Source organism: Myotis daubentonii, chromosome 6 (genome assembly GCF_963259705.1).
Source record: "Myotis daubentonii chromosome 6, mMyoDau2.1, whole genome shotgun sequence".
NCBI lineage: Eukaryota > Metazoa > Chordata > Mammalia > Chiroptera > Vespertilionidae > Myotis > Myotis daubentonii.
The window spans coordinates 54827065-54854483 of NC_081845.1; the positions used below are offsets into that span (position 1 = coordinate 54827065).

The 27419-nt window shown below is 40.6% G+C and overlaps 1 protein-coding gene across 1 annotated transcript; it reads left to right on the forward strand.

The window, feature by feature from the left end:
- Positions 1-353: 353 nt before the first annotated feature.
- CGA (glycoprotein hormones, alpha polypeptide) lies at positions 354-10268 on the forward strand. The gene is made up of 4 exons (XM_059699620.1): positions 354-436; positions 8148-8254; positions 9270-9454; positions 9919-10268. Exons 2-4 carry the CDS (start codon positions 8155-8157, stop codon positions 9994-9996), a joined length of 363 nt encoding a protein of 120 aa, XP_059555603.1. The 5' UTR covers positions 354-436; positions 8148-8154; the 3' UTR covers positions 9997-10268.
- Positions 10269-27419: the final 17151 nt, after the last annotated feature.

A 27419-nucleotide genomic window follows, 5' to 3' on the forward strand; every position in this document is an offset into this window, starting at 1 on the left:
GTACTTAGCTAATTAAATGTCAGACCAGTAGGGCCTTGTTTATAGGAAAGTGTCAACTTTCAGGATGTTGTGTGTAAGTCTCGATAAAATTACATAGAAAATGACTGCGTGCTCTCGTTTCATAGGCTGACCTTGAGGTCATCACCGCCTGAAAATGGCTCAAAACTAAAAAATGATCTAAGGGTTGAAACAAGATAAGATCAAATTGATGTCATGGTAATTACACGGAGTACCATTCAGTCATTAGGTGGATTTTACTGTTGATCCCTGGGCTTAGATGCCGGTGGGAACATGCAGTTTTTATTTCTCTGCTGGTATAAAAGCAGGTGAGGACTTTGTTTAACTGCAGTTACTGAGAAACCACAAAACGAAGCTAAAATTCTTCAGACCCACAATCAACTACCCCGAACACATCCTGCAAAAAGACCAGAGGAAGGTAAAGTAAAAGGAAAAAAAATTGGGGGATTTTAATTGAGTGAGTAAAATATTTGAGAATGTAGGGGAGCTGTGCATACACCTTAGTAAAAAGAGGGAGAGGCGTTTACACATTCTCTTTCCAGCTCTCATGATTGAATTGGGAGGAAGTCTGTAATATTGTGGTCTATGATCACAGCCTAAGATGTTATCTAACAGAAGCCAGAAACCAAATGTCTCCTGCTGAGATGTGTGAGTGCCGGTCAGTATCTAAAAAATTTCCTCAAGAAATACTGGAGTCATTTGAAAGGCATTCTTCTGAGTGGCTTCCAGGGGTCAGGCAGAGGGCGAGTAGACATTACGCAAGTTGCTGATATTGTTTTATCATCAGTTTTTAAATGATGCATAACTGAGAAAGCCGCCCACTGATAAAGCAGCTCACCTGTTCAGCTAAATGACATAGATCCTGATATGTTTTGAAAAGATGTTCTTGTCTAGATTTGAATAACAGTACTGAAATCTCTTGAACAACATCGTTTCCATTTTTTTTTCATAAAATGCTACAAAAATAAGAGTCAGTAGTATTTCTCCAACTATCACTGATGACCTTGCCATTCGAAATCACTTGCCCAAGTCTGATTGCTTTGTTCAAAAAGAGTTTCTTGGTGATCTTTCTTAATTCTTCCACTGCTGCCCTTCCTATCTCAGCCTTGTTTTGATTTCCTGCTGCAGTCTCCATTTGAATTAATGACTGAACCAAGGCAAACAAAATCTTTAGCAATTTCAATATCTTTATTGTCTACTAGAGGTCCCGTGCATGAAATTCGTGCAGTGGGGGGAGGTCATTCAGCTTGGCCTGCACCCTCTCACAATCTGGGACCCCTCGGACATCCCTCTGTCAATCTGGGACTGCTGTATCTTAACCACTCCCCTGCCTGCCTGCCTGCCTGCCTGCCTGAACACCCCTAACCACTCTGCATGCCTCCTCATCACCCCTAACCACTATGCCTGCCTGCCTGATCGCCCCTAACTGCTCGCCTGCCTGCCTGATCACCCCTAACTGCCTCTCCCTTGGACCCCACCATGGCAGCTTCATCTGGAATGACATCCAGAATGACATCTGGAAGGTCGTTCGGCTGTCTAGTCTAATTAGCATATTATGCTTTTATTATTATAGATATTAAAGTTGTGTATTTCTTCTGTGGTCATGATATTTGTCTTCTTGATGTTCTAATGCAGTCCTGCTTTGGCACTTACTTCTTTAACTTTCATCAGAAGTCATTTCAAATTATTGTTACTTTCTGCAAGTAAAATGGTGTCATCTGCATATATTGTTACTGATAGTTCTTCCATCAATAATCAAGGTATAAGTTATTATTACCAAATTCAGTATTGCAGATACTGTGTAAAATGCTAAGTCTAATTTTTTTTCCACATTTTATTACATTTCCCCTAATAGGTTATTTGAATAGGTGTTCTATAAGTAACACTTCACAGGGAGAAAGTATCAGGAGAAAGTAGAGAGGTAAGATTGGGATCCCATATCTCAGATGCCGGAGGAGAAATTTTTGTTATAAGAGAAAGCAGTTGTTCCTGTTGTGTAATAAACTACCCAAAAGCTTAGTGGGTAAAACAAGTTATTGTTTGTTATCCCTCAAGGTTCTATAGGTGGAGTAGGCTTATCCAGGCAGTTCTTAACATGCGTTTCTCATGCATTTGTGACCAGATAGTGGCTGGGGCTGGAGTCATCTGAAGGCTCAACTGGACTGGTCATCCTGGATGGTTTCTTCACTCTTGCTTCCCATGTGGCATCTCATTCTTCAGGGCCTCTCCATGTGGCTTAGCCTTTTTATCCTATGATGATCTCAGAGTAGTAGCACTTCTTACATGGTAACTGACTTCTGAGAGATGGAAGAAGAAACTTCCAGGTCTCCTGCCATATCCTATTGGCCCAGTGTTTCCCTTCCCATATCCTATTGGCCTAAATAGTCATAGGGCCCACCTGGATCAAGTGGGGGTACAACGATAGACATTCTACTTTTTGATATGGAAGTGGCACAGTCATACTGCAGAGGAAATAAAGGCTAAGAAATATTTTTTGTGGCCACTTTTGGAAAGTACAAAGCATTCAAAATTTAGGGACACTGAACAACAAGGAGGCTTCTCTTTGTAGCTCCTCTGCTCTGGTTTTATCACAAAATTAAAATCCTTGTAAGGTAACATTCCAGGATTGAGAAATCTATAATCCCGGTTTGATTCTTCTATTATTGAAAGACTTCAAGGAAAATTAAATATGTTTTTATGCTTTAGTGCTTTTAAATAAGAATGATACTTGGTGTATCAAAAGATTGCCTGAAAGTAGCTCAAATAAACACAACAAAATATGGTGCACAAATTTAAAAAGTCACAAGATAGAGACTTATATTACCATAATAATTCTCCACATAAAACTTTATTGGCCTTTGGATGTTTTATTTTTCTGAGTGACAAATTGACACTGTCCTATATTTTATTCCTGATAAGCATATGTTACTGAAATGATGTTAATTTTAAAAATTGGGTATTTTAAAACAAAAACCTTTGAATTTCTCATTTAAAACAATATTTCATGTTGCATAGAGTTTGTCCTATCAACATTTTTTATTGATTTAGTGTGAAGACAATTTTAAAAAATGCTGATGTGCTTGGAAAACCAGAAGGGTGATAGAAAAACCAAGACTTGCATTACAAGATTATGTAAACATTGCAACGTACCTTTAAATAACAATTAAGGTAGAAAGTGTATATCTTATTATAAATCCCTTAAATTTAGTTAATTAAAAGGAGAAACTTTGCAAAACGTGATTATTATAAGAATGGCCATAAAGAAATTGAAATCATTTTTATAATTCTATGAACCTTTCAGTTTTCTTCTAGATACTGACTGCTGTTTTAATTTATTTTTTAAAATAAATATTTTAAGGTCATCGTTTGTTCTGTTCTTCTTTACGGAAAACCCGTTTGTGAATGCATAGCTATGCTGTATAAGCTATGCTGTGTAGTTCCCTTGTCATGGGACTCCTTTTTCACTTCTTTTCTCTCTATTTCATCTGGAAAACAAGTTGGCTCCCTTTTAAAATTTTGTGAAGGCACAAAACAGTATTAAGTGATGGATAAGCAGAAATCCTAATCCAAATACTGCTGTTGAACTTGTGTGATTTCACTTGGCCTTATTTTCCTCTGGATACCAGGGCATTTTGGGGGCAAACTACTTGTCCTCTACTTTCTGGGGAAATTATGAGGACTACTGAATACATGGAGGTCCTGCACAAATGTCAAAACAATAAAATACATGTTCTTTGTTCTCATTAGTTATTCATCTCTCCATCTTCATGTACCCAGACTATCAAGGCTCTCAGTGTCTACAGATGCATTTATTACAGCATTCATCACTTTACCTTGTAGTTATTTGCTTTTGTATCTGGGTCAGATAGCAGGAAACATTCATATTTGTATTACTTATACTTTGGCACAGTGCCTAACATGTAGTAGGTAATTATTCCAAGTTTCTAAATCTTCCAAGTGTTCAATTTGGATCTTAAATTTGGCACTTAACAACATTGAACGCTTGTCAAATTACCCTAAACTCATCTTTTTATAAGAAAGAGAACACTAATTCTCCATATCAAAGAATGGATGAGGGATTTGAGATGGATCTTGGGAGTGTTAACAAGGCTCTCCTAATCCATCTCCCCAATCTCTCAGATATTCCCTGTCTACCTTGGAGAAAACTATCAGTGAAGGTGTTAATGGGTCTCAAGGTCACTCTAGTGCCTGGGAACAATGTTTGAAGGGCTTTTTGGAAAAACTAGGAACCTGGAGGAGGATTATTGATTTGGGGGCTGGAGCATGGAATGATGGAGATACTCCCTGCTAGACTGGTGGTTCAAAACATGCCACAGAACAAGGTAAAAACTCACTCACTGCAACTAGAGTGCATGAGTAAAGAAAACTAGTAGACATGGCCGCTCCAAGCTGAATTTCCTGACCACGGACCCCAAACTCTTTAAATTCGTGCACCCAGAGACAGAGGTGATCACTTGGTGGGAGGCAGAGGTGAGCCTGCTCAGGGGTCTGCTCTGCAGTTGGTGGTGGAATGGAGGATCTCAAACATTCTACTCTCCCTTGTTTGTGACTTTCCATCTTCAAACCTTCATCAGGCTGAGCTATTGCTGTCGTCTCTGAACCAGGAAAGATGCTAAAACTTACAGGCCTATTTTCTGTTTAACTGTTATGGAATTAATGAAATTGGTGAGGAAGTGACAGTCAGACACTGTGAGGTTCAGGAAAAAGTCTTTATTAAAGCAGCACTGCTGGTTCAGGGGACCCTAAGATCCAGATCCTAAACAACCTGGACAATGAGGTTTTCTCTATATATATATTGGAAGGGTTAAAGAGAATAAAACGGGGCAGAGAAAGATTTATTGTGCTCAGCAGATATCTTGCAGAAAGCTTGCAGCCTTGAGCACAGCATAGCTCAGATAACCAGAAGACACCTGACATGGGAGGAACCAAGGACAGACCAGATAATTAAGAAGGGGCAGTGACTAGACTATAGGCTAACAAGAATATGCATTAGGGATATTAATTAACTTAGGTACAGAGTTCCTGCTAGTCTCCTACATTCTTTCACAAATGGAGTTAATTATCGGCTAGCAAGAGAGTGCGGTAGAAAGCAGGTTACTGGGACTAATTCAGATTGCTAGCCCCCAAAGTGTCTTATGCTCCCATCATAACAATTATTGAATACCTATCTCATGCCAGACAGTATGCTGGGGATTAAAGGCTGAACTTTCAAGGTTCCCTTTCATTAATTGCTGTTCTCTGGAGGTGCCTACTTTTCCCCTCCTTGGTAGCTAGCTGGGTTAGATGAGGTAATGAGGTGAACTATTAGGTTAACCCTCTAGAAGTCAGTTAGATTTAATCTGTTTTGTTAAAGAATTATGCCTGTTATCCTAGCAGTCATCTAAAAAAAATGTGCTATGAGTAAGCTGGGCTTCCTGGTATGGAGAGTAGAGATGAGTCACCCCATCTATCACACCATCAGAAAAACGGAAAACCTCACTCTCTCTCTCTGGCAGTGGGGACCAATGGCAGCATCTTTGTAAGTGAAGGGCAGGGTGTCGCATTGCACCAAAACACTTACAGTCTCCTTGGAACAATCTTTTATATACAGGTATATGTACACACATACACACATACCTATTTTTCTATCTAATATAAAAAACACACATTAAATTTGCCTTGAGGCCTTTCAATAATGGGATAGGCAGGCCAAGATTATAGATTTCTCAATCCTGGCACTTTTTAAGGATTTTTGTGTGTGATACAAACAGAGCAGAGGTGCTTCAAAGAGAAGTCCCCGCATTGTTCATTGCCCATGAGGTTTTACTGCTATGGCAGGTTGTACTTTCCAAAGATGGCCACAAAAATATCTGTCAGCTTACATTCCCTCTGCCAAGATAGACATTCCCACATCAAAAAGTGGTGTGTCTATCTTTGTACCTCATATGTATATGTGTGTGGATATATATACACGGGCAGCTCCTTAAAGGACTCTGAGGTAGATGGGCTGAGAGGGAAGAAAAGCTGTACAGGACAAGTTGAGAAAACACACAGTTTCTTGGATTCACGTCATCCTGATGTGGCAGGTGGCAGGAGCTAAGGGCATGTTCAGTGGACGTTAGAAATGGACTGAGGGGTTGAATGTAGAGAGTCTGTGGTGTCTACTCAGAATACTAAGAGGCTGTGGTTAGCAAATCTGATTTAGATTGTGCATATTTTTCAAAATAGCATAAATCTCAGCTGAATACTATTTTTCCTGCCCTGGTTTATAATGTTTTTTTTTTTTTCAATTCCAAAACAAAAAGACATAAAGGTGATTAGCATGATAAAAACATTTTAAAAAATGTTTTCAAAAACACCTAGAATTTAAGGGTTAGTCCTTTTCTGCTTGGTTAATCTTATTTATTTACTTATTTTTAAATTAAGACAAAGCTGTTTCTGTTGTTCAGCAATGCGGACTTGGGTTCTGTTCTTTTCAATCTTCTCTTTCCTTTATCATAAAGCAAATTCTAAAATGTGGATTGACTTTATGCTTTCACATTCAGCAATCTTGTTATAAATGTTTTTTCCTGAATTAATTCTGATATATGTTCACTGCATAATGCTGAATTTTCATAATATATGAGCTGCAATATCAAAGCACAAAAGTGGTGCAAGTTTAAAAAGGAAACCACTTTTAATTCTGAAATTTTCCTTGTGGCTTTGTACATCACTTAAGCAGTGGCTCTCAAACTTTTCAGTCTCAAGACCTGTTTATGCTCTTAAAAATTATTGAGGAGCCCAAATATCTTTTTAAAATTAAGTTATATTCATCAATATTTACTGATTTAGAAATTATATCAGTAAAAGTTTCAAAATACTTATTCTTTTAAGAGCAAGAACATCAAACCCATCACATGTTAACGCAAATAACATATATTTATAATAAAAATGACAATTTCCAAAACAAACAAACAAAAAACAATGAGAAGAGTGGCATTGTTTCATCTTTTTGCAAAAATTTAAAAAAGACTGGCCCAATAGAACATAACTACATTCGTATGTGTTTCTTTACTTAGTCTGTTATATCACGTCATGTAAGCTCTGGAAAATTTCTTTGAACACACATGAGAGGATCAGAGTGAAAAAGGCGAACAGCATCTTAGTATTATTATGAAAATCATTTTAACCTCTCAGACCACTGAAAGTGTTTAGGGCCCCCAAATCACACTTTGAGAACCACTGACTTAGAATATTTATTTGTTAATTATGGATGAAGATAAAACCAATTGTTACTTGTCTATAAGTACATACATCAGATAGAAATGACGTGCATATGTTTTAGCCTTACATATACTCATACAGCCTATTTTTCTGTATTATAAACTGTTAGTTTTACTATTTGACAAATTATTCTTATGAGATATAAGCATCTAGCAAAACCATGGTCTTATATGTCAGTCTGCATGAAAAATAACTACAAGTTTTGACTCACATGCATTTTTAAATTTCATTCTGAAGTGTCTTTTTTTTTAACTTTTTGTTTTGAATAAGTATAGACTTAGAGGAAGTTGCAAAACAGGGAAGTCCTGGATACCCTTTTGCCAGTTTTCTCAATGATAATGCCTTGCTTAATTACATAGTACAATGAGAAAGCCAGGAAACTGACATTGGCACAACCCACAAAACTTATTCAGATTTCACTAGCGTTGTGTGTGTGTGTGTGTGTGTGTAGTTCTATGAAATTTTACCCACGTATAGATTAGTGTGACAACTACCACTTCAAGATACAGAGCTGTTCCATCACCACAAGGCTCCCTTGTGCGACACCCCTCATCTCCCTCCCCAACACTAACTACAAATAAGGACAGTGAGGCTTCTTTACAGGACAGTTAAAAAGGAAAATTTATTGTTGCTGTCATTAAGCCCGATTCTACCGGTTGATGTGAGAAATGAGAAGATGCAAATTCCCACCTCTTCCCAAAAGACAAATTGTTGTTTTATACATGACTTTAGAGTATGTGGGAGCTGTAAGCAGAGGGATCCAGGCACTGATGACTGTTATTAGTAGCACTGTTAAAACTACTGATTGTTGTTATGACTGATAAGCCAATTTTAGAGTTAACTTTCCCCCCCATCCTGTTTTGCAGAAGAGCCATGGATTACTACAGAAAGCACGCAGCTGTCATTCTGGCCACATTGTTTGTGTTTCTGCACATTCTCCATTCCTTTCCTGATGGAGAGTTTACAATGCAGGGTGTGTGACCCAACTTGCATTTGCAGTAATAAGAAAACCAGATGTACATCAATAACTCCACTAATTATATATCTACCTCCTTTTCACATGTGGTAAATCCTGGCTGCTGGATACATATCCAGGAACTTGCAGATTGTGAACATAAATTAAATTATGTTCTAATGAAAATGATATCTTACATATCTATTTAAATAGCAGCCTGTATATTTTCATCTGAAATACATTCCTGATTATTCTTTATCTGAGTTTTATAAGCAGAAAATGTTTCTTATTCAATTTAGCTCAGTTTTGGTGGGCTTTTTTTTTTTTTTTTTTTTTTACGTTTCTCCTGGAAGACTTGAGAAAGATGAAGTCTCACAGCAGTTAATGAGTGAGAAAAGCAAAATCATTTTTTATGCAGTAAATTTGTTTCGCTGTATTGTTTGAAACATTTTATAGAGTAGCTGATATATTTCCATCTGCTGTGAAATTGTGAGCTACTATTGGTTTGAGTTTTTCTCTAGACAATTGGTAATATTTTAATCCCAGATCCTGCATGCAGATGTCCCCTCTAATATCAGGCTCTCTGCTCGCACCAAACTTGCTTAAATCTGACATAGTTTTCTCTATCAATATTTGGAGTTTCTTTTGGAAAGAACAATAGTAGATTTTAAAGGGGAAAATAATTTGCCTTTGGGCAAAATTCTTTCAGATGAGCATGATGTTTTCATTTATCAAACTGTGTTTCCTTATAGGCATACTATTAGTACTAGGATAGAGAAGTCATGCGGGGAGAGAGAGAGACTGCTGCTATTGAGATTTTCCATGAATATCTGTCAAAATTGTTTTCCCACAAAAATAACTCTAATTCATATAATTAGTTATTATGTATGAAGATTACATATAATTTATTTATTTTAGTCCCAATGGAAAAAAGACTATATACCATCCCATAGTAAGGAAAAATTTATAGTTTCTTTTTGAATTGTGTTCGGATTATTTTATTTTTGCCTTTTCTTTTTCTTTTTGGCAATAGTTTGCCCAGAATGCAAGCTAAAGGAAAACAAATACTTCTCCAAGCTGGGTGCCCCAATTTACCAATGCATGGGCTGCTGCTTCTCCAGAGCGTACCCCACTCCAGCAAGGTCCAAGAAGACGATGTTGGTCCCTAAGAACATCACCTCAGAAGCCACATGCTGTGTGGCCAAAGCATTTACCAAGGTGAGGACCTAAAGGGCTCCAGAAGCTTTCTAACAGTCTAACCGAAGAAATGTCCCCAGTGCATATTCATGGGGTTTAATGCCAGAGGCATCTAATGACACATCCCTGTTGGGCATTAATGCTGGGAGGGGTTGCATTTGTCCTTTTGAATCAAAGAGTCAGCAACCCTGTGGGTACAGGCTGGTTTTATTTAGAATGAAGAGAATAGGGGCAGAGGTAGTGAGGGGCGGATTGGGAGGGAGTATGATGCTTACACCATGCACATTGTGTGCACTCTCCTTTTAGAGTCAAAATATCAGAATGGGAGAAAATGCAAATCTAGCAAGCATCTATTTAGCTCAGCTGGCTACAGATATTTTTATTTAACAGTTTTTAATTTTGCCTATTGTCTCTATCTATCTATCTATCTATCTATCTATCTATCTATCTATCTAATTATCTGACTTTATTTTGTTCACCTTTAGGCCACAGTAATGGGGAATGTCAAAGTGGAGAACCACACGGAGTGCCACTGCAGTACTTGTTATTATCACAAATCTTAAATATTTTGCAAAGTGCTGTGTTGATGACTGCTGATTTCCTGGAATGGAAAATTAATTTGTTCAGTGTTTCTGGCCTTGTGAGATAACACTCTCCTTTTCCTTACCACGCCGCTTTTGACATGCTTCTAGGATATACTGCAGCTTTATTGCTTTTCTCTATCCTACGGAATAATCAGGAGTTAGTTCTTTTCATTTGGAATGAAATACAGCATTTAGCATGACTATAAAAAGCTGGTTCTGCTGGAAATAAAGTCTTTTAAATCATCATTCTATCACTGAATTCCAATTTTTTTCCTTCAAAGCTTAAAGCTCGTTGATTTTGATAGAATTCATTGAAGGAAGTGAGCCCAGGGGTGAGCGGGAGCCACATTCACTGAGTGACCTGACCCTGGAGAACCGTCTTCCCACCCAGCCTCCCAGAGCAAGGAACCCGGCAGCCAGTGGGCAAGTTATAAGACATTCCATTGGGATGAGGGAAGAAAACATAAATTGCATTTTTTATTCATTTTTATAGCATCCCTTTGATGGTTGACGAATTTTGTAGAAGTACAGATACATTAGTATGTAATTATGCATATTGGGGGATGTATCAACTTTTACTGGTAGAAGTTTTCAATCAGGAAAAAACACCACCACCACAAAACACTGCCCCAGAGTTTGGGAAAGACAAAATCCTTCCCAACCTGAAGTTTCTATCCACTCGCCTTATGTCTAGCAAAAAAGAAAAAAAAAAGGTGCATCTTATTAGTCCCTCGCAGCCAGGTTGTAACTGAACGGGGTGGCTCAGGAAAAGATATCACCATCCTCAACTAAAAATGGGCATTGCTCTGAAATTCCAGCGGCATCAGCTCTTACCTGCCACGTTTAGATCGGAGTGGGAATGAGCACACAATGAGCCAAGTATTCACTGAGTGTTCACTGTGGGCTAGAGAGAGCACCAAGCACTTTCACTTCGTCTATGCAAATGCTGAAGAGATGACATGCTGCAAAGTCACATTTATTGAGCAGTTATACTTAAAAAACAGAGATTGTCCTTACTTTGAGGATCATGGTTGTTACTCATTAGGTTATATTGGCTATGAGAGATCAAGGCAACCTAAAAGTTCTAGTTCTAAAGGAGCCTGAAACTAGGGGGAAAATCATTCCAGTCAGAGATAAAGTTTTCAAAAAAAGTTTTCAGTCACCACCAATTTGTCAAGATTCCATTTCTGAGTGAAAAGCCCCTTCTTAAAAGTTTGGTAAACACACCACGTGTCAGGGTTAAAAATTAAAATGAGTGCATGTACTTTTTAAGAAGCACTGAATTGCACATGATCCTAGTACTTCACTTTATAATTCATTTATTTATTATCATTTATTTAATGTCTAGTAAGTGCTGGCAGATTGTTAGATCATGGGGATTCAGAGATATCAGGATTCTCTGGAAGATAAGATTGAGAAAAAAAATACAGCTTAATTAGAAAGAATAATGGTGCTGATCATTCAAATATTTAACAGGTATTCATTGAGCGTCTACTATGGGTCAGGTCTTCAGAGCTTGTTTGGATGAGTCAGCAGGAGAAATCCACTGATACACCCTTGACTGGAGTGCCCTCTGGGATCATCCCATTTGACAGAGGGGATGGAAGAAGTAATGAGGGAGGAAGAGGATATCCTCATGGTCAATCAGATCAGCCAAATCAACCCTGGCCTCCCCTCTGGCCACATGCCAGGTGTAGTGCTGGTCCTGGGAAGGCCAACATGGGTAAGACACAGACCTGCCCTGAAGAAATTCACAGTCCAGTGTGGAAGGGAGACATAAACAAGGAGTTAGATCTAGTGAGGTTTCTACTATTGGAGAGGTGTGGACTTTGATGCATAAAGGAAGGGATGGCTAACTCTGTCTGGTCCTTCACAGAGAATTCATAGGGCAGGCGATTCTTGAGTTAGATCTAGATAGATGGGGGAGGGGTTCATTCTAGTTTGAGGAAACAGCATAGGTACATATCCTGAGAAGAGAACCAGTACGATAGTCACAGAATGGTAAGAAGTCCAGTGTGACTAGACCAGCTGTGGGCAAACTACGGCCCACGGGCTGGATCCGGCCCGTTTGAAATGAATAAAACTATTGAAAAAAAAGACCGTACCCTTTTATGTAATGATGTTTACTTTGAATTTATATTAGTTCACACAAACACTCCATCCATGCTTTTGTTCCGGCCCTCCGGTCCAGTTTAAGAACCCATTGTGGCCCTCGAGTCAAAAAGTTTGCCCACCCCTGGACTAGACTGTAGGTAGCTGGTTGGAAGGTTGGAGCTGCAGAGACAAATGGACACCTGTCAAGAAGATTATGCAAAAAAAACAGTGCATTTTATCTAAGACCCTAGCTTCTCAAACTAGAGGGCCTGAGGGTTTCTGAAAGCCACAGGATAAACATGTGCCTTCTTGCAGGATCAATTTTGCTTGACAATTTGAGGGAAATGTTATTTTACTTTCAAAACAAAAACTGATCCTATATAATAAAGAGGTAATATGCAAATTGACCATTACTGCCTCGCACAAGATGGCTGCCCCCATGTGGTCACAATATGGCTGTGCCCATGTCATCACAATATGGCTGCCACAAGATGGCCAGCAGGGGAGGGCAGTTGTGGGCGATCAGGCCAGCAGGGGAGGACAGTTGGGGGCAATCGGGCCAGCAGGGGAGCAGTTAGGTGTTGATCAGGCAGGCAGGCGAGTGGTTGGGAGCCAACAGTACTGGATTGTGAGAGGGATGTCCGACTGCTGGTTTAAACTGGTAGTCCGACATCCCCCAAGGGGTCCCAGATTGGAGAGGGTGCAGGCTGGGCTGAGGGACACACCCCCTCCAGTGCATGAATTTCATGCACTGGGCCTCTAGTCTATTATAAAATAGAATGCAAAATTGCAAAAATGGAGTTAAAAATTGTGACTTAAAAAGAAATTTCATGTTGTAAGTGAGGACTTCTGGATCCTGCTCTTCTGACCCTCCCAACCTTCTGGGAGCTTGTTCACTCTTCTTACATTAGAAGACTTAAGTGGAGGAGTTTGAGAGGTTCTATTACAGGAATAATATGCTCAGCTTTGCACAAACCATTGTGGCAGCAGTAGAGGGTGATCTGAGAAAGTGGGAGACTGGATACAAGATCACGAATCTGGGCCTTTGAAATTATCTTGGCAAGAGATAGTGATGGACTTAGGCAGTGAGAGTGAGGGTAAAAGGAAGGGATGGATTTGGGAGGAATTGGGAGAAAATAAAGAGATGATTGAGGGTGTGGCACCTCGTTTTGGGGTGGCTGGTGGATGATTGTGCCAATACTTGGGAAATGGAAAAGTTTGACATGGCAGCAGAAGGGAGATGACAAATTCAGCTGGGGACCTACAGACTTGAGTCTCTAAGGAGCAGGTGAGCCTGTCTGACAGGCAGCGTGTTCAGTGATACAGAGCACAGGAAAGGACTCCAGCCTGGAGGTATAGGCATGAGGAGCACCAGTGGCCGATGGAATCAAACCCACAGGAGTGGCTGGGATTGCTCAGGAGTGTGTGAGGCCGTGAGGAAGAGAAGATGCTGGACCACCAAGGATAGATTCTGGACCAGTCTGGCCGAGAAAATAGGTGCTATGTCTTTTGGGATAATTAGAAAGCTCTGGCAGGAGCCCTCTCTAGAGAAAGGATTATCATCTCAGAGATATAAGTGCCGGGGTCCAACCCCAGCAGGTCCAGGGGTCCCCAAAGGCGTAGACGGAGTCGGCGAAGAAGGAAGGACACGGAGACAGCGTTCAGTTGATCAGCAGCCTAGCCAGGATCTCCAACCAGGATCTCCAGCCAAGTTCTGGTCTGGATCTCCAGAGAGGTTCTGCTTCGGAGCTCCAGCCAGGTTCTGTAGCCAGGTTCTAGTCAGGTTCTCTTGGCAATTTCTGTAGTCAGGTTCAGTCCAGGATCTTTTGCCATGTTCTCTCCAGCGAAGTCCTTCTGTCTCTAGAGAACGTTCTGTGTAGGTTCTGTGCCTAGGTTCTGTCTCTCTTGGTCCTGTCTTCTAAGTCCTGTCTCCTAAGTTCTGTGTTCTGAGTTCTGTCTTCTTCTGTCTTGTTACATCTGTATTTATACCAGTTGATTCAATCCTATCAATCTCTATTACAAAGGTTAGGGCGTTTCTTATCTCCATTCCAGGGAGTAAAGATTATGTAGCTTAAGCATGATTGTTCGTAGTTAAAGTGATTAATTACCCGCCTGGCACTTAGTTGAGGGGTTTTATTCCCTCCCTAACTTCAGGGGAAAATCCCTACTTGGGGAAACAACCTTTCTCAGAGACCTTGGTTAAGACACATAGTGCCAAGAAGGTGAGCAAACATATTAAGAACAGTATGCCATATATGCCAGGTCCCTTGAAACAGCAAGCATGGACCGGCTCCCGGCATATAAGCAGTGAAGAGAGGCAGATATGGAGGCTGAGAATTTTGCTTCAAGTCTATCTATGAAAAATGCCTGAAAGAAGTAATAGAGGTAGAGCCAGCACATGTTTGAGGGGTGCTTCTTTCAGAAAATGTTCTATCATTTGCCTCAGCCGGAGGGCTGCATGAAATTCTCCTGTTTGAGATTCCTTCCTTATAGCTAAAATATGCTATTTCAAGCACCTTCCAGTAAAATAGCAACACATCTGACTGAGGCAACACACTTGGCCATTCATACCACAAGGTAAGTTAACAGACCACTAGTCTGTCTGCACTGGGGGTCCTGGATCCTGGTTACCAGAAAGAGAGGGAGCCTGGCATTGTAAAAGGATAGACCAGAAGCAAGACTTCTGCTATTTTGTAATTGTGTCAAGAATTGACCATGACGAGAAACTCCTAAGTGATCATAAGGATGTCACTGATGACGGGGGCCCAAGGAGGAGGTCAATAAAACAGGGAGGGCTCCTGTGCCTCAGCCTGTGTCCTGGGAGTGAGAGGAAAGGGCAGGAAAATATGAGGGAGAGAGAGAGGACAGGGAAGAGAAAGAAGAATGAGGAGGGTATAAAACTTTCCTTGAGCAGAAGGAAAATGTGCAAGAGAGAAGATGGAGAGGCTAGCAGGGCTGCTGGAGGAGTCTGTAGCCTCAGAGGAGGCTGACCTAGACTGAAGCAGAAAAAGAAAGCCTTGACTCTCCTTGCTTCCACCTCCCCCGCCCATGACTGTCAGAGTCTAAGTCAGTGATGGCGAACCTTTTGAGCTCGGCATGTCAGCATTTTGAAAAACCCTAACTTAACTCTGGTGCCGTGTCACATATAGAAATTTTTTGATATTTGCAACCATAGTAAAACAAAGAGTTATATTTTTGATATTTATTTTATATATTTAAATGCCATTTAACAAAGAAAAATCAACCCAAAAAATGAGTTCGCATGTCACCTCTGACACGCGTGCCATAGGCTCGCCATCACTGGTCTAAGTAATCACCCAGTCAGGACTCTAGCTTATATGAAGCTTTTGTGCAAATGGAAAAAGATGCCCTCTCTGGGCAATGCACCTGGAGTAAGTGCTTCATGATGAAATGGCACAGAAAAGTGGGTATCCATCGGTCCTTAACCCTTGGCAGGGCACCTTTGTGTAATATGCAAACTGTGCAATCTTACATGACAGCCCTGCCCATAATCTCATCATCCTAATAAGACCACTGTTGCGATTTGGAGAGATCATATCTTAAATTGGCAAGAATCTTAGTTGACATTGAAGATTCCAAATATCGATATCTTAATTATTCTTATACTGCTGGGAGGCTGCTGGAGAAAATATTGCCCCAAATAGTTCTGTGTTGCTTTTGCCATCTATGGGGAAACTAGATAAGCTGCTCATAAACTGGTCCCAAAAGGAAGATAAAACCAAAGAATCCACGTGTAAATGCCCATGAAGCTGACCTGAAGAAGTTGGTTAGGACCACAAACCTCAAGAAATTCAGAGAGGCCCACTGAACTGGCAAAAAATTTAATGGACACCAAGCCACCTGGTATGAGTACAGCACTTTTACTTTCTCAGAGCTTTCTGTGCCTAATGTGTCATAGTCTCCATCAGCCCCTTGCGGACCTCAAGGCAGGGCAGGTGGCACCATCCCCATCTGACAATTTAATAAATGGAGGAATAAAAAGCTTTGGCTGTACAGGGACCGAGACCATGTGGAACCCTGGGTCTCCACTATCTCCAGCTTTGTGCTGCTTCTTTTATTTTTTTAAATTTATTTCTATTATTTTTATTTTTTGTGCTGCTTCTTTTAAATTCCAGTTTCTTCTCAAGGCAAATAACTTAGTTCTTCCTGGATACTGAATAGGAGGGCTCTCTTGGGGCTTTGCCCAGGGTGAGAAGCCATCATATTAAAATAAATGAAGCCTAAATTGTGAATTAATTGTTCACTGATGTTTTTGTCTGGCAGCTCAGGCTTCAGCTTCACCTTCACAGCTCCTTTTGATTTACTCAACGCCTCCTTCAGACACGTTCTTTTTAAGCTGAATCAGGAGAAACACAATAGAGATGTCTCTGTTCTGAGAACCAAGTAGGATTTTCATATTCTCCTATTCAAAACTGGATAGCATATGGAATTGTAAATATGAAATACTGTTTTCACAAAGAACGGAAGCTGGGTCTGAGTTTCCTTGGAGCAAAGAGAGAAGTTAATTATTGCATCAAGCTTCAAAACAGGAGACATAAAAAGAAACTAACTGTTGGATGTTTTTTTTTAATGAATTCTGCTTCTGAACCCAGGAAGAGCACATACTCTGAAAAGCACTTTCCTATTGAACCCGACTTCCAGGATTTTCCTGTCGGAAGGACTTGAAAGCCCAGGTTTTGGGAAGAGAGTGAGGAAAATGGGGGTCAGCGTAGAGCCTCTGAAGAAGAACCCAAAAGCCTGGCACATAATTAAAAATTTGCAAGAATGTTTCTCACAAAGACGTTCTGCTGTTTTAAAGCCTTTACCACTAATATTTTCAGAAAGTAGGATAGGAGAGTGGAAAGCCCAAAAAACTATCAATTTTCTCCAAATGCTCTTGATCAGAAAGTGTGTTTGAATTATAGTCTCTCTATCGTAAATTGTCTGTGAACAGTAACTGACTCTTGACTAAGTTGTCAGTAAGCAGAATTTCAGCATGTGTAAATTCCCTTCCACACACCCTTTTCTCAATTACAGCTCATGCTGGGGGAAATTAGAACAAGCCAGTATCAGGGGTCGGCTGGGAAATGGAGGGGAAGTGGGAGGCAGAGCAGAAGTAGTGGTTTGCCCAAGACAGCTTCAGAGGGACAAAGGAAGAGGAAGAAAGAAAACCTGGGTCTGACCTAGAAATGCACTGTAGCTTTGAGAAGTTGAAGGAAGTGGGATGGGCTGTGTCCAAGGAGTTGTTAGCCGATACACTGGGTTGAAGTTATGGTGGAAGGAACTAAAGCCTTAACCTTGGGTATTAGGGAGAGAATTTAACTGCCTAAATCATGGTGACTGTACGTCTCTGGTACCACCACTCTCTGACATGGAAGAGATTCATTTGCCTGGGCAGAGTGGGCTCTGGGTGCACCCTGTGGCTCCTGAGGCTGAGGACACCAGTGCTCACCACAGCGTCGCGAAGCTTGAGCGTGGCGGGCCAGACAGAGGCTCTCCAATGTCAAATCCTCTATCGTCAGCTGCAGAGGCACTGCTGCCCCTAGTGGACAGCGTCACATGGAGCTTTTTGAGGGGTTAATGGATGAGGTAGGGGAGTGTGTGTGCTTTTCCAGGGACGCCTGGTACCAGGGCCTACCTGACCGAGTACATTTGTCTTCATATTGATGGGATCCTTCCATTCATTTGCCTCTGATGTGCCCTTTTAGTGGCATCTAATTAGCGGCAGGGGGACAACTCTAATGCACGGGCACTCAGCAAATTACAGTTTCAACATCACTTAGAAAGATTTGATAAGCTAAGGTCAAGCTCAAAATCCATTCACATTGTTATATGAATTTCAACATGGCATTTGTCAATGAAATAAAAAGAAAAGCCATTAAGTCCTTTAAATATAATTTAAACTATTAAAAAGTTTGAGTGGTTACGAAATAATTGTTTCAAGAATTCTTTATTACCTATATTGCACTTTATTTTTTTCTTTTTGCTGGTAGTGACTGTCAAGAATTTGAAGAGGCTGTCATAAAAGTCTTGATGATGAATTTCATGTTGCCATTTCCATCATAAAACCTGACAAAAAGCTCAAACTTCCCATTGAAATATTGGGAAATATTTTACTTGAACATTTTACATAAATCTGATACTTTGTATTTTGCTCATAACTATTCTTTTGTAAAGCCAAGCCTCATAAAGGCATCCCCAAATACCCTCCAGTTTACCCCATTTTTTTTGCCTATGTGCCATGACATGGAAGGTTGGAAAACAGTGGGATAGAGAACTAGATTAGAAGAAGAAGGAGAAGGAGAAGGAGAAGGAGAAGGAGAAGGAGAAGGAGAAGGAGAAGGAGAAGGAGAAGAGGAGGAACTGGTTGCCACCTTATAACAACATACATCATACACAAAAGCCTCTACTGAACATCAGGAAAGGGAGGCACTGAAAAATGTTTAGCCAGCTAAGGATGGAAATAGTAATCTGTTATTACTAGATTAAGATGTGTGACAGCCGTTAACATTACCTTCTTTCAGTGTGCTGTCTTCATTGCTTTACACAGTGAACATACAGATATTTACTAATGCTATTTATAGTTGATTTTGCAAAGTCCATTTTCTCTCCTATGGTTGGGAGAAGGGTCACTAAATATTTTTTTCATGTCTATGGCTCATTTACTCACGTGTCTCTTTACTTGAAATTGAGAGCCGAATTTGGACAGGGTGGTAAAAATAATTTGCTATTAAGGTTTCAGAGAGCTCTGGGTCTTGTTTATTGCAGAGGAAAACTAAAGCAAGACAGTGACTCCTGACCTTTGAAAGACATCGTTTTCCTCCACCTGTCTATACACTGTTTGCTGATAATTTAATGAGGGGGTTTTCAGCTGGACCCTTTTGCTGCCTTAGTTGGCCCTCCCTACGCCCTCAGGAACATGGAGGGAAGAGGACAAAAAGAAGGCAAAGGCGTGGTTGAGAGAGGAAAGTTGGGCAGGTCTTTTACTGGGCACTCCACGAACTTCTCTCTCAAAGAATTCCACCCCATCTGAGTAGAATTACAGCGTGTGCAAATGACCCTGATATGATGTGCTTTGAAAAAATTCAATTACCACTTGCACAACTTTCCTATGGGCAGCAGCCAGTTGCATCAACGTTTGAAGTATTTAGGCACTTTTATTCCAGATATCAGAACCTTAATAAATCTTTGATTATATTTCAGATAGAAATAATATACGTTTACCATTTAGCATGACAAATTTCAGCACAAAAATGGGGAGCAGTAATTTGTGGTGAAAGTTGAGTGTGAGGGAGACCTTCTTAAAGGCTGATGCTTACCCCACACCAGGGATCTTAAAATCTCTGAAACTCTCCTGGCTCCCCAGACAGACCCACTGTAGCCCCAGGTGGCCCCTTTGCTTGCTCTCTCACCCACCCTCATACCCACTTGTGAGATGGCAGTAGATAATTAAAATCATACTGTGTACTTTATGGCAGCCTTTGACGTTACGCAAAGCTCCCAATCAGTCTGTTTCAAGGTCTGAGAAAGAAATGGAGGAGGAGTTTTATCAGAGTTGAGCACTGCAGGATAATCTTTCCACAAGGCTGGTTTATTTTAAAATGTGAAATCAAGTCTCTAAATTAGAAACTCACCCTGAGAGAGGCATGTTGAAAAGCACAGGAACCAATCTGAAAACTCGCAGTGGCCCAAGCTGAAACAATGTGAACAACCAAATAAATAACAATAATAATGGGTTATTACCCTAAGACAAATATCTATGAATCCATACTGATATAAATACGGAAGTATATATGTAAATGAGGAGATGAGACAGCACTACCTTACAGAAAAATTCCAATAATAAACATGGAAGGAGGAAAATCACAAACTGAGCAATCATTGTTGTGGGCAGGTCCACTGTTGGATGTTAAGATTAAAAGTAGGCAGAAATTTGAGGAGAAACAAGATATTTTCAGAGTCAAAAAGTATCTTCTTCAATATATTTATTACCAAGGGAAAAGTTCACAGTGGAGAAGGCTGGCAGGTACTGCCTGAACCGAGTGATCAAGTAATAAGGTGTTATCAACATCATAAGCCCCTCAATATGGTTTGCTAAGAAGGACCCAAAATGCGTGACCTCAATCTAAGTATGAGAAGGCATCAGAAAAACCCGAACTGAGGGACAATCTACAAAATAACTGGCCAGTACTCTTTAAAAGCATCAGTCATGAAAGACAAGGAAAGGGGAGGCGCTGTCACAGATGGGAGGAAACTAAGGAGGCATAACAACTAAATGCAAAGTGGGATTCTTGGATGGGATCCCAGAGCAGAAAAAGAACATTAGTGGAAAAACTGGTGAAATCCAAATAAAATCTGTACTTTAGTTAATAATATTGTACCAATGTTAATTTCTTGGTTTTGATAATTGTACCATGGTTTTTCAAGACGTTGACATTAGGGGGAGCTGAGTGAAGGGTATATGGTAACGCTCCGTTCTATTTTTGCTACTTTTCTGCAAGCCTAAAATTATTTCAAAATAAAGTTAAGCCCTAGCCAGTTGGGGCTATGCAGGGTTGTGGGCTCAATCCCCCGTGGGGGGTGTGCAGGAGGCAACTGATTGATATTTCTCTCTCCCTCTTCCTCCTTCTCTCTCTAAAAGTCAATTAAAAATATGAAATAGTTAACAAAAATCCCCTTTTATCTGATTTCTTCATCCCCTAGGTATTGAATTTCTTTCTTTCTTTCTTTCTTTTTTTTATTGTGTAAAGTATTACACATAGTAGTACATATGTCTCCTTTTTTTCCCCATTGACCTTCCCCCGGCGGTATTGAGTTTCTTTCTATTCATTATTGACCTGTCTATTTGCCAAATTCTATTGTTTTTGTCTCTTGGACATTCTTGCCCTCTTCCTCCTGTAAAAAAAATAAAAATAAAATAAAAATGGAGCCACTTTAAAATGGATTCTGAGTTGCCATTCTTAGGGCCTGCTTTGCATGTCTTGTGCCTCAAAACTTTGAAATGTAAAACAGGGCAAAATAACCTGGGCCTAAAGCAGCATTGTATTCCACACCACTGTTTGCAAAGATAACAAGAAAGTCGATATTATGATTACTGGACTTATAACTACCAGACTGAAAATTTAAAGCATTGTTAATTTCAAAACACTGCTTCAAAGTTCTATATTTTTCATTTCTTCTTCCTTAAGTCTCTTGGATAAACATCTTGAGCATCACCAAGAGATAGCAGTTATAACTATTGTCTTTAGTCCCTGGAGTTTTGGCTTCACTCAAATTAGAGGAATTCCCTGATAGGTTCATTTGTCATATCACTTCACATTTTTATGCAAAGAAAGCTGGTTATAGAGTTCTTATTAATGCACGTTCTTTCTCTTAGGACACAGGTACTAAAAAATCACCACCACCACAAATAACAACATCATGAAATCACAGCACAAATGAAAATGCTAAGTTTTTAACTTTACTCTTGACCTAACACATCCAAGTGTTTATTGTTTGACCTTCCTATACTGAGAAGGTAAAGAGAATATGTTTTACTTAGTCCCATTGTATAATCATTCTATTAATAAAAATATAAAAGAAGGCCTAGATGATTAATTAATTCAACTCAAAGAGACAGATATTAATGGGGCTTAGAAGAAATTTAATTTCCTGATCCAGGAATTAAACATACTGAAGTCATCTGCTTGGATGCTCTATTTTCCCCTGTGTGGCATTTAACTACATTATTGAGTTTACTATTGCTTTCCAGAAGCAACCGACAGTAATATCCATTAGAGGAAAAATGCAGAGCAGTGTGTCCGAGACATTTTGGGTAAACACAGGAACGCTCACCAAGAGTATGTACATTCTCCCCTCACAGGTAGGTAGAGCCATGTGACCACTCCTGGCCAATGAGCTGTGAGTGAAACTGGCTTGTCACATCTGAGCTGGTGTGAATTTTCTTTGCCTTCCACAGGGACTATTACAGAGTGATTTTCCAGATGATGGTGCCTCTATGAGCCTGGGTCCCTGACTATGTGTAGCAGGGCACCCCATCTGCAATGGTCATGTGGCATAAGTGAAAAATTAACTTTGTTCCATTGAACCTCTGAGATTGTTGGATTGGTCACTGTAGTCTTGCCTACCCAGACTTGACCAACACAGACACTGTGAGATATTAACAAACAAACAAACAAACAGACAAACAAAAACAACCCCAGGACATGGGTTCCCTTGCTATGTTTGCTTCAGAGTAATGAGTATTTGGAAGATCAAAATCAGACCTCTGGGAGAGCATGCAAATTAAAGCAAGCACATGTTTCATTTTACAAACACTTTGGCTAGAGGTTGCTGATACCTAAAGAAAAGCTCCTTATTCAAGAATGTTAAAACCACTAAAAAAAAATACTATATGTCCTTCTTTGATCATTTCTAACATTTCTCAGTACTGGCAGTCTCCATTACAAGCTCAGAGGTTGCTGGAGTGTTTTGTTAGCTAGAGCCTGCAGGAAAAATCGATCTGTTTGGTGCTTGGTGTCAACCATACTTAGCTACCTTAGGAAATCCAGAAGGACAAGTACTTCACACACACCTTCTTAGAAGCTTCCATTTAAGTATTCAGGCTCTCCGGATCACGACAGACCCCTGTTAGCCGGGATGAGGCATTCTCTCCAGCTTTGTCCTGGGGGAAAGTTCCTTCAGTGCTTCCCATATACAAGCCACAGAAATTAATATACACAATTTAAACAGTCCCTGCCCTAACCGGTTTGGCTCAGTGGATAGAGCGCTGGCCCATGAAGGGTCCCAGGTTTGATTCCGGTCAAGGGCATATACCTTGGCTGCGGGCACATCCCCATGAGGGGGTGTGCAGGAGGCAGCTGATCGATGTTTCTCTCTCATTGATGTTTCTAACTCTCTATCCCTCTCCCTTCCTCTCTATAAAAAAATCAATAAGAATATAAAAAAACAAATAAATAGTTCCTGACCTCAGTCTGCTTATAATCTGCCATAAAACAAGAGTAAAATAACAATAAAACAAGTAAATAAGTGCAGTGCAGAGAAATGCCTGAGTATACCCTTCCCCCGCCAAAACAATCTGTGGGAATTCCTACTTGAAAAATTACTTCAGGATGGGGGAAAGTAGAATTTAACCTATGTTGTACATGATGCCACCCTTTGACACGTGAGGGTGGGCATAAAGGCATGTGAAATGGTGTGTACAAAAGCATGGTACGGTCATGAGATATGACTGGAATAAGGCAAGAATGGGGAGAAAAACTCAGAAAGACTGGTGGAAAGCAGATTATGTAAAGCATTGGATTTTAGCACCACGCTCTAACCAACTGAGCTAACCGGCTGCCTTGGATTTTAGACTAAGTATAAAACTTTAGTTTCTAGATAATGGAGAGTCATGATTTTTTTTAAGAAAATATGGAGCATATCATAAACTGGATGGCATTTTAGTGGCACTAGTCCACAGCCAGCTGCAAGATTCTTTGGAGAGGTTGGGACGTGGAAGTGAAGACGCTTTCATGGTAGACCAGGAGTCATATGTGGAGAGAGGAGGCAGGTAAAGAGGCTGTGATTAGAAAAGGGGCTGCAAATCTGGAGAGATGCCGGCTTACTGGTAGTGACAAGAGTCAACACTTATTGCTTCCTACAGTGTGCCAGGCATTAGAAGCCTTATATATAGTAACTTGTTTAATTCACACGACAACCTATGAGAGAGGTATTGTTATTTCAAAGATTGAAAATCACAAATGAGGTTAAGTAACAAGCCTTACAGCTAGATTTGGGGTGCTTTCCAGTGACTGCCATGGGATGGCAATGAAGGTCAGCAGAATCAAGATTGTCTGATTAGTCTCTTCACTGGATGCAGGGGGGATACTGAGCTAACTGGGGTGAGAACTCCCTTTGGGAAGCCAGGGAGTTCCTTAATCCTCAGATCATAGTGCTGCTCTGTGGGGCGTGGGGAAGGGTCAGCCAGGTAGCTCATAACCAAGACACCTTCCCTCAGGATGAGTTCTTAACTAGGACATCCTGAAATCTCAGTGAACCGTGCATACAGAAAATTGTTGGAAGCTACCCACTGTCTTCACTATCAGAGAAGTGTAAACAAGGAGCCCGGAACGCTGGTGAACCTTGAGCCCTGGCAAGGGCCAGAACTATGCACTGATTGTTTAGTCGAGACAATGGTAGCTCAAGTAATTTCCTGACCAAATAGTCTCAGAGTAAATCTTTGCTAATATTTACTGACCTTTAAGATAGTCTGTTTGTTACCGGAATTGCCTGCCTGACTAAGGGCTAGATGTGTATCCAAAAATGAATAAAATGTTGGCAAGGCCTGGGCCCCAGTAGAAGTCCTTCCCCTTGCATTGGGCTTCCCATCTGGCCCCCAATATTTCCAAATTATTATTTCTTGTCTTGTCTCTGTCATTTGTGTGTGGCCCTTCTCCAAATCCCGAACCCTGAACCAGGCGGGATGTGGCTCGCACAGAAAACGAAGAGCATGCACTTTGGCGCAGAGATGCATCTGAGCCAGGCACTGCCCTCTCCTAGCTGTGTACACTCGCATAGGTTGATTAACCCTGCCCAGGCTTCATTTCCATACTTGCAAAGTGGAGATAATAATAATCCCTTCCTCACAGGATTGCTGTGAGTAGTCAAGGGCGCGAGGAGGCAGATTGCTCAGCACCTGCCATGTAATAAAGTCTCATTATTTTAAGTGTCAGCAATTTTTTAATGACTTAGCACCACCAGCTATTTTGTTATTACCTAACTATATCTTGTTAGACATGTATTAGGTAAACCAGCACCATAAAAAGATACTGAAAACTGGAAAAACGTTAGCATAGTTACAAAAGAAAATGCTAGAGCCAGTCAAGACACACCGGATTTCCATCTTCTCTTTGTCAAAGGACCCTTCAGTGCATGCTCTATAGATAATGAAAAGCTCATTATTCTTCCCCCCTCTGCTCTGCAGCCCGTCCTTTCAGGAGTTTGACAAGGGGAAAGTGCAAGTTGCCTTATCTAAAACAGTGCAATATGTGGCTGTCTGAGTGGCATTTTGTATTTGTTTTTCCCAAGGGGAGAGTTCTGGAGCCAGACAGACCGTCTGGACCTCAAGGGCAGCCTCTGGCTTCTTTGTAGAAACATGTTTAACACATAAGATTCCTACATCCACACCGTGCACACATGCAGAAGACAGCTGCAGAAGAGGCAAGCGCCTTTGTGCAACCGAAAAAACAACAACAAACCACCAACAAACCTTTGGGCAATGACCTCAATTCTGTCATTATTGTAAGCGGCCAATTACACCCCCAGCTAAAGGAGATTGCACAATATTGATCTCTGAAACTGCTTCAGCAACCTCTTTCCTTGCTGGCTGGTTTTGCTGCTGGGTTTTTTTCCCAGTTGCAGAGATTTTTTTCTTTTTCTTTTTAAAGATGACCACTTCCTTTATTTCCACGTTTGTGCTTCTTTGTACATCACTACAAGAGAAAATATTTTAAATGTTTTGTGCGTGTGTCTGAAAACCAGTCAGTGGCCGCCTGCTTTTATTTACTTGCTTTTTGTAGTTCCAGATATTTTGTGGACTTTGAGCACCACCCAGTGGCAATGTGTAGTCAAAAACTTAAAAAAAAAAAGAAAAGAATTTGGAGATGGGAGAAAACAACAGAAGCAATTGATGATTTTCTTTCAACTGAATTAGAGAAACGGGTGCTTCCAAAGCAGGATTAAGCCATTACTATAACCATGATTGTAATCTGGACCTTTTCTTTCTTCTTGCTTTTGTTCCTTCGGTTATTTTGTGCCATTTTATTACATTGTTGCTGCCATGTGTTAAATAAAATTAAAACAAAACCAAACCAAGTTTTTGTGATGGTTTGTAATTCCTACTCCCTTGGGCTATTATTGAAATAGACATTTTAGCAGTTTGAAGATTGGATTGAGCCCTAGCTGGTTTGGCTCAGTGGATAGAGCTTCAGCCTGTGGACTGAAGGGTCCCAGGTTCGATTTCAGTTAAGGGCACATGCTGGGATGGCAGGCTTGATCCCCGAGTAGGGGGTGTGCAGGAGGCAGCCGATCAATGATTCTCTCTCATCATTGATGTTTCTTTTCTTTTTTTAAAAAAAATATATTTTATTGATTTTTTACAGAGAGGAAGGGAGAGGGATAGAGAGTTAGAAACATCGATGAGAGAGAAACATCGATCAGCTGCCTCCTGCACACTCCCCACTGGGAATGCGCCCGCAACCCAGGTACATGCCCTTGACGGGAATCGAACCTGGGGCCCTTCAGTCTCCAGGCCGACGCTCTATCCACTGAGCCAAACCAGTCAGGGCTCATCATTGATGTTTCTATCTCTCTCTCCCTCTCCCTTCCTCTCTGAAATCAATAAAAATATATTTTTTAAAAAAGAAAATTGGATTGATATCAGTGTGATCCAAGTCTGTATGTTATAACCATCACTTTGTGAAGATCTCTGGGAAGGGTAATGGGATTCTAATGAGGAGAGAGCTACCTGCTCTGTTTATTGCAGCTGGGGCCTGCCACATCAGTTTTTCTCTGATGCCTATCTTGTCAGGTAACCTAAATTTGTATTTGTTAGGCCTCTCACAAACTGTTAGCACATATCAACCTCAAAGCCACATGATTCTTTTTAGACTTGGTGCTTAGTCCAGTGTCAAGTGCAAATGTCAGAAAGATCAAGCACAGGCTCTTCTTTTTACTCATCAAATTTCACCTTGTTGGTTTTGGTTCCATTGACGTTGGGGACCACTGAAATGTTTTATCATCTGGTCCAGCTTTATGTCATTGGAAATTTCATGCATGTCTCAAGCTATTGATAAACATGTTGAATAGGACAGAGGTAATAAGTGTGGTGGCAGTACAGTAGATTCTGTTCAGGACCCTTACTCGGCATTTTAGGGAGTGATTTCAGGAGTTTAGCTGGCTATCGTGAAATTAAAAAAGTAATCACAACTACACCGTTGGATCATCTTTTACATCTAGGCCTTGGTTAGGCCCCTTGACATGTGTTATTTTGAAGGTTCATGGCATTTATGCAAAACAGGAATTATTATCCTCATTTTTAAAGATATCGAACAGAAGAATGGAGGCATCTATAATAATAAAAGCATAATATGCTAATTAGACTGGATGTCCTTCTGGACGACCTTCCGGACGAAGCCAGGGTTGTGAGGGAAGCCCGGGTCTCGGGTGCCTGCCGGTGGGAGGGAAGGAAGGCCTACTCTTGCATGAATTTTGTGGATCAGGGCTCTCGTTAAGTGACATGCGCCAGGTCATACCCAACTTGGATGTGA